Below are 7,203 nucleotides of genomic sequence, written 5' to 3'. Positions count from 1 at the left end.
CGAAGTACGAAAGACATGGGCATTTACCGGGATGGAGCTTCTAATGAAAAACGCTGCACAACAGGAAGTGCGGGATTGAGTCTCTTCCATTAAAACCACTCTCGCAGCTCCTCAGGCCATGTCCACACTAGTCTCGTCACAGCCTCCAGTGTTTGAAGTGTCTTCATGGAGAAGCGTTAAGATGAAGCACTGAGTGGACGGGGTCGCCACTTACAACAGAGTATGCAGTGAAAGCTTTTCTTCTTCCTATAATTTCCCCCTCCCATGATGATCTGGGTCTGCGCTGCACGATTGGGACCAAGATCGTTGCTTTTCAAATTCTGAGACAAAACAGAAAGGCACGGAAATGTTGCGAAATGACACAAACAATCTGCTTAATGGTAGTGTTTGCACTCAGACGATGGACGGATGGATTTCCCTCTCCGTCATTCTCACCTGGTGTTTAAAAAAACGCAGTTCAGTTTTGGATACCCGGTCCTTAAAGTTCAAGTGCTGCAAATGGAGACAGTTAATGCATGGACATGCACACTTCATGGCTGTGAGCTGTCGGAGTGAACAGTTTGATTTGACTTAATTATTTCTTTTTTTAAATGCAATACTTCCATGTTCTCAAATACTGCCTGTGTTGATACGTATGGAAAAAAAATGTTTGTACAAAGTTGTACCATTCATTTGGCTGTCTTCTTCGAGTGCTTAACTTGAGTGAACACTATATTATCTGCGGCGGGAAACCTCAAAGTGCTGAATTAGTTCGAGAGAAAACAAAATTAGTGCTTATATCAGCCTTACGATCAAGGCTTATGGATGGTATGGATCTAATCCGCATCCCATTTGGTGTGAAATGATGTGCGAGGCACAAGCAAAATAATAATCACAACCTTGCGAGCTTGAATTACTAAATATCAGTGTCTTGAAACATAGCTATACCATAAAGACATGCATTATTTAAAAAAAAAGTCCTACCTTAAAGAAACAGTTTGGAAAATACTTTTATTCACTTTCTGCTGAGAGTTAGATGAAAAGATTAATCTTACTCTCATATCGGCACGGTAAAAATGAAGCTACGGCCAGTTAGCCCGTTAGCATAAAGACAGGAAACGGGCAAATAGCCTAGCCTATAGTTTTCAATCAGTACAAAAAGTGTACAAACAAGAAGTTGCAGTTTCATGGGGAGTTATGGGCTTCACTATTTCTTGGCTAATCGTCCTCTGGCTGCAGTTTCATATGGATCTTCTCATTTAAACTCTTGTTGCAAAATCAAATAACTACATTTCCCAAAGCATTGAACATTCCTTTGAATTGCAAGAAATACACTGTATTTGATAAAAACGTTTTTTTTAATGGAAAAAACTACTTAAAGAGAATTGTAATTTCAGTTTTCATGACACTGCGTATAACTCCCAAAACCTCTGAAACTCTAAACCTATAGAGCTACTCTCTACAGTTCAGGATGTTGCCGTGACTTTTGCTCAATGCATGCTGGGAAGATAGGATGGTGTCGTCATCAACCTGAAAAGTAATAGGTGGTTGGAGCCAGTGGATGTACGGATAGGAGGGGGTTGTTGAACTCCAGATCAGTACCTCTACAACCCTGGTCCTCAGCCAGCACTCAGGACCCTGCTGGCATTCGTTCCTTCCAACCATGTAATCAGTGACTATTTTACACCTGGGGTGAGGAAAGGATGCAATTACTTGCATCTAACTGCCAGGTAAGACCGGCAGGCGCCAGCGGATGCTGAGTTGTAGCACTTAAAGCTACAAGCCATCTGATTAAAGGTGAGGAACTGAAGTGTATTTATAGAGAGTATGCTTCATATTCTGCACAGGTGTCCATTATGGACAACAAAGGGGGGTGGATGCCTGTAGGTCTTTGTCCCACCTTAACCACTCTTTCATCTATTTCTTTGGTTCAGTAATTTTCACTGGTGTATTTTTAACAGGGCGTTTTACCTATATATCCAAACAGAAAACAGACAGTCGTGTAATGTACTACCTTCGTGTTATCAAGAACAGAATCTGAAATGAAAAAAAAGGAATTAGAAACACGTTGGTCCACCCATCCCTTGCCAATCAACGACATGACTGTGAGATCCCGGAGCGTGACTGACACGCTGGCTAAATCCCAGGAGGACTTCCACTTCGATGGTCGGCGTCATGGAAACATTCGATAATTTGTCTGCCACGGTGGCCACTGGTGGAAAGCTCATAATAAGAGTGCATTGTGACTACACCGAAGTCTGGATTATAAGACAACAGGCCTTTTACTCTCTCCTCTGTCAGCTAATGGACTTGACTCATCTTCCAAAACTGAGAGTTGAATTGATTTCTTTACCTTTCTTTTTGTCATGTATTGAATTGGCCGTCTGTGTAAGGATCAGCGAGATTGAATAAAAAAAAAAAAAAAAAAGGAAAAAGAACCTGCCAACGGAGCTTTAAGCTAGCAGCTTGCAACCTTGACGAACTGATTAGGTGGAAGAACACTTTCATGTGGTATGAAAAGACACCATCTGGAAACACACAGCGGAAAAACACAGATAGAAAGCGTTTTAGTAAAATAAAGCTTCATGTCACAAAAATGGGGAACACTTAGGACCAAATGTGGCCATATTAAGTGACTGAATAAGGCGGCAGGCTAATGTACTCCAACACTACGCGGGTAAACATTATGTTGAAAAATGAGGGGGATTATGTAAACCCTTTGCACAGCTTAACGCCGTCTGCAATATTCTGCCTCAACAAGCAAATCCTACAAAATGCTGCTCTTCTTTTACAGTAAAAGTAACAGTGTTTGTTGACTTATTTCGTTTCTGGCTCGAAGAGTTAGTCTTGTCGCAAACCTTTAACAGCACAGTGCAAACCCCGCATTGCTAGAGCTGTGGCTCTGTTAGAGATGTCCACAGATGTGGAATTACAAAGATGTTATCTCTAATTAAGCCGAATTGTCCTTGCCGAGCCGCCATTAACAGCGGAATGCTGTAGTGAACTGGGCGAGCTTGGCAATCTCTGCAGGGGTTATGAGCCTTCTGCTTGCAAAATTAATATCTGCACCGTTTTGAAGTGACATGGACTTTATGCATACACACCAGGGCCATCTTAAAGGGGTCAAACAATACCCCACGAATCAGACGGATCTTTAGCTCTAATGAGGACTTCTATATCCAAACTAACTAAATAATAATCTTATTTATGTAGCATTGATACATGCTCGAACATGATTGGTCGATACTATTCGAACTACAAACGGATAACAGAATGTTACACTGCAGGAAAATCCTTTTAAAATCCTTTTAGCAGGGCGGGAGCTATTTGGTGTGCGAATCTACTTTTTTTTTCTACACCATCTATTTCTATCATTTAGCACCCGTCCTGTCGGGCCCTGGGATGTGCGTGTCTTTTGAAAACGTTTTTTAAAAATCGTCTCATGTTAGGATTTGCTGTCACAGTTAGGTGAAAACATACTAACATTACAGATACAGATGAGACGAACCGAGTCGGTGTAACGATCGCTACCTGGGTGTCTATATAGTGACGTCACAGATGTTTCTATGTTTAATTTGCAGGTTCAGCAGGTGTCAAAGTGCCACAAACACCTTTATATGACCCAAATGTAATGACTCACTAACGCTTAAGTTAGTGGTGCTGATGTTGCAGCTTCTCCCACTCCTCCCCCTCCCCCAGTCTCTCGCACTGGTGCGCTGCTACTCTCGGGGCGCACCCCTCCCGCGGCAGCATGCAACCCGACCTGCAGGTGAACAATTCAGCCGTTTCCCCCGCGTCCTTCCACACGCTCCGGGCGGATCGTTGCCTGTATAGGTTTAAGGATTCACATACGTTCAGCGCGTGCGGATGTTTGAAGTCGGATGAGAGGATGATTTGGATGGCCAGCGTTGTGGGCGCAAAAGGTGAGCTGTCGGTCGTGGTTTGTTTTGTCGACACAGAAGTCATCCATTCCTGGTTGTTATCGTCCCTTCTGAGCCAGATCATGTGTGGGAATACTCAGAGCAGGAAAGGACAGAGTGGGCTGCCAGTAATATCAAATTTGTCATCCACAACCACTTTCCTATATTTCGCTCTTTTGTGGTCTATGACTTTTAGTTATTCAGTTGTTTTTAATTTGCCAATTATTTTCTTGATTAATCGATTGTTTGGGCTACAAAAAATGCCCATGGAGATTGTTCCAGAGATTGTTCCAGAGCCCAAACGTGACCTCTTCAAAAGTCCTCACATTAAAGATGCTGCAACCGCAGAGTGATTGGCATCATGATTGGCATCATGATTGGTATAATTTAAAATTTAAATGATGAATCAATTATTAAAAAAGTTACGGAATAATGTTCTGTTGATTTATTAACTGGCTAAACGCTGCAGCTCTAAACTTTTTTTTGCTTATGATTAATCTACACTTTTAAAGTGATTATTGAGAACAGTTTGACAGGCGAAACAGTTGCGTATTTTGAAATAAATAATAGAGTTGTGTAATTTAATTAGGCTATACTATAAATATTGCAGGAGTTTGAATTGTTGTATCTCGATGTAATATCACATTGAATACTGCAATCAACTGTAATGCTATAACTTCAACTAGAGAGACAAACAAGACTGATAGATGGATTGAAAATATTATCGTGAGCTAAAGCAAGAAGTAATCATCTTGTATTATTGGTGGGAAGTATGGGCGAGGTGTAATAACATGTATGGATTAAGTGAAACTTTTTCCAGCAGTTACTAACAGTTATTGTGTGCAGATGATTGTATTTAATGTGGTTTACAGTTTATTTTTAGAGCATGTAACGTCTATATCATATGTCATTACCATGTGTTCTTACTGTTTATCTTGCTGTCTGTTTTTGCTCATGATAATCCCTTTCACTCCGTGTGACTGTAAAGCTCATCTGGATTTGGGTTTGAGTGGGTTTTAGTGCCAGCAGGGCGAGTAGATTATTTCTAAATTGAGATAATAAGGAGAATCATTTCCATTTTCCCTCTTCCTTGTGTCCTCCCTCTCTCTGTGTCTGTCCTCAGTTCACTATCAGACGCTTGTAAATCAGACATGTGTACACCCAGCGAGACAGTAACCTGAGACCCCATCCTGAAGGAACACCAGGATGCGTCCCATTTCCTCGCAGCCTTTAGGCAAGACCACTGTCGGAGGCAGCCGATGGAACCCTGCCGCTGCAGCCTTGCTGCTCTCCCTGTGTCTTGGCTTCCCTCCCTGTTTGGCCACTTGCCCACCCTGCTGCCTTTGTGCCAGTGATATCATTTCCTGCAGTGGGTGCAATCTGTCCATGCTGCCCTCTGATCTCCCAGGCTATGCCACACGGTTGGACCTGAGCCACAATACCCTCACTGTCCTGCCCGTGGACTGGATTTCCCGGCCGTTTGACCGGCTTGCTACGTTGGTTCTCAGCCGCAACTCCATCAGCCGGATCGAGGTGGACGCCTTCACTGTGACACCGCACCTCCTCCACCTGGACCTCTCTTCCAACCGACTAACGGCACTGAACTCGTCCGTCTTCGCCGGGTTGGAGGAACTGAAAGAGCTGCTGCTGTTTGGCAACCAGATCGTCCAGATTAACCCAGGGGCCTTCAGCGATCTCTACAGCCTGCAGAGGCTCTACTTCTCTGGGAACAGACTGACGGCTTTCCCCCTGGGGCTTTATTGGGAACCTGGAGGGCCTCGTAATCTAACCTTTCTCGATCTGTCATACAACAGGCTCTCCGAAGTGCCCGTCCAGAGCCTGCTGTCACTCACCCGGCATTGTGCAATTTATTTGCAGAAAAACCCTTTGGTCTGTGACTGCGCTTTACTCGCCTTGCTGGAGTACTGGATGTGGAAACAGTATCGCCCACTGGAGGATTTCAGAGGTGAATACCCATGTAGAGACGGTTCAGGACCGGAATATGAATGTAGCCAGGATGTAGTGTCAGATATGCCCCTTGAGGCACAGACTTACCAAGTGGAGCCTGGTAAATGGCTAAGAGTGCCATGTCCAGGGTTGGCCACTCAAGGCCAGGGGGGGCTGGTATTGTTCTGGGTTACCCCAAGGACTGTGGTGAATTCATCAACCGATGATCCGATGGCCCACCTAATAGTTTCCCCCAATGGCACCCTTGAAATCCGGGGAGCCCTGATGGAGGATTCTGGCATGTATTGGTGCGTGGCAGCCCGCGGGCGCCACTACGACCCCAACGAGTCTCTGGAGGTCAATGTGGTGGTCGGAAACCTAAGCACAGCCTCCACTGGTGGCTCTGCACGCGGCAGCGGTGCCGAGCATTTCAACACAGCATTCACCACCCTGGCCTCCTGTGTGGTCAGCATCATTCTGGTGCTGCTGTACCTCTACCTCACCCCCTGCCGATGCCGGGAAAACCGGGGTGGAAGATCGAGAGGGTGTGGCGGGCGAGCCTTCATCCTCTGCTCAGACCCCAGAGAGGTAGAGTCAGGACAGCGGCGGTCAAACGGAAAGAGGGTGGCTTTCTTAGAGCCTCAGGTAGAGGACTCTGATATTGGTGGTCCAAAAACACCAGCAATGAATTTGGGTCACGTTACCACCGAGGGAATTCTCAAAAATGGAAGTAGGACAGTGGGACAGACCCTCACGGACACAGCTCACATCGCAGAAGCAAGAAAATAACCTTTTGCATTCCTGTATTCTTACAGTGTTTTGTTTTCACTGTCTTGTTTCAGGACACGATGAGAAAATCCATTTGATGTGAAGTAGTGCACTGTGATTCTCGTGGAGTAGTTATGCACTGTAGGGTTTTGGGTGTTTGGTCTGAAGCAGAAAATGCAGTCCTTTCGTAGGCAGAATTACAATTATGTCTCTACTGTAAGTGGTTTCTGTTTTTTTTACATTAAGAGCTGATACAATTTCACTGTTGCCGCGGGGAATTGTGATTGCAAAGTTCATATAAAGGTTGGTGGTGTTTTTAATTGGGTAGAGTGACATATTCCCTCCTGATTTGATAAACTGCAAGAGGCATTATACGGTATATGCCTTGTGAATACTGACATCACAGTGACCCCGTGTTATTTTTAACCACCTGTCTCGTACTGCGGATGATTTTAAAACATGTCGGTAATATGTGTGAAATTACCTGAACTTTGATTATATGAATCAAATATGACCCTGTGAAGGTTCCTTTATCAAAAGCAAAGAAACACTACAAAGTGAGACAGTGTACTGTAGACTATTGTGTTGC

General features: G+C 44.3%; 1 protein-coding gene across 1 annotated transcript; it reads left to right on the top strand.

The window, feature by feature from the left end:
• The first annotated feature begins 5,105 nt into the window (after positions 1-5,105).
• On the top strand, positions 5,106-6,635 carry LOC142931865 (amphoterin-induced protein 2-like). The gene has a single exon (XM_076075978.1). It carries the CDS (start codon positions 5,106-5,108, stop codon positions 6,633-6,635), a length of 1,530 nt encoding a protein of 509 aa, XP_075932093.1.
• The last annotated feature ends 568 nt before the right edge of the window (positions 6,636-7,203 follow it).

Source organism: Anarhichas minor, unplaced genomic scaffold (genome assembly GCF_050575085.1).
Source record: "Anarhichas minor isolate MPS153535 unplaced genomic scaffold, ASM5057508v1 ptg000055l, whole genome shotgun sequence".
In the NCBI taxonomy this organism is placed as follows: Eukaryota; Metazoa; Chordata; class Actinopteri; order Perciformes; family Anarhichadidae; genus Anarhichas; species Anarhichas minor.
Note: the sequence above shows the minus strand (reverse complement) of the source record. Positions and strands in the feature narration are given on the sequence as shown.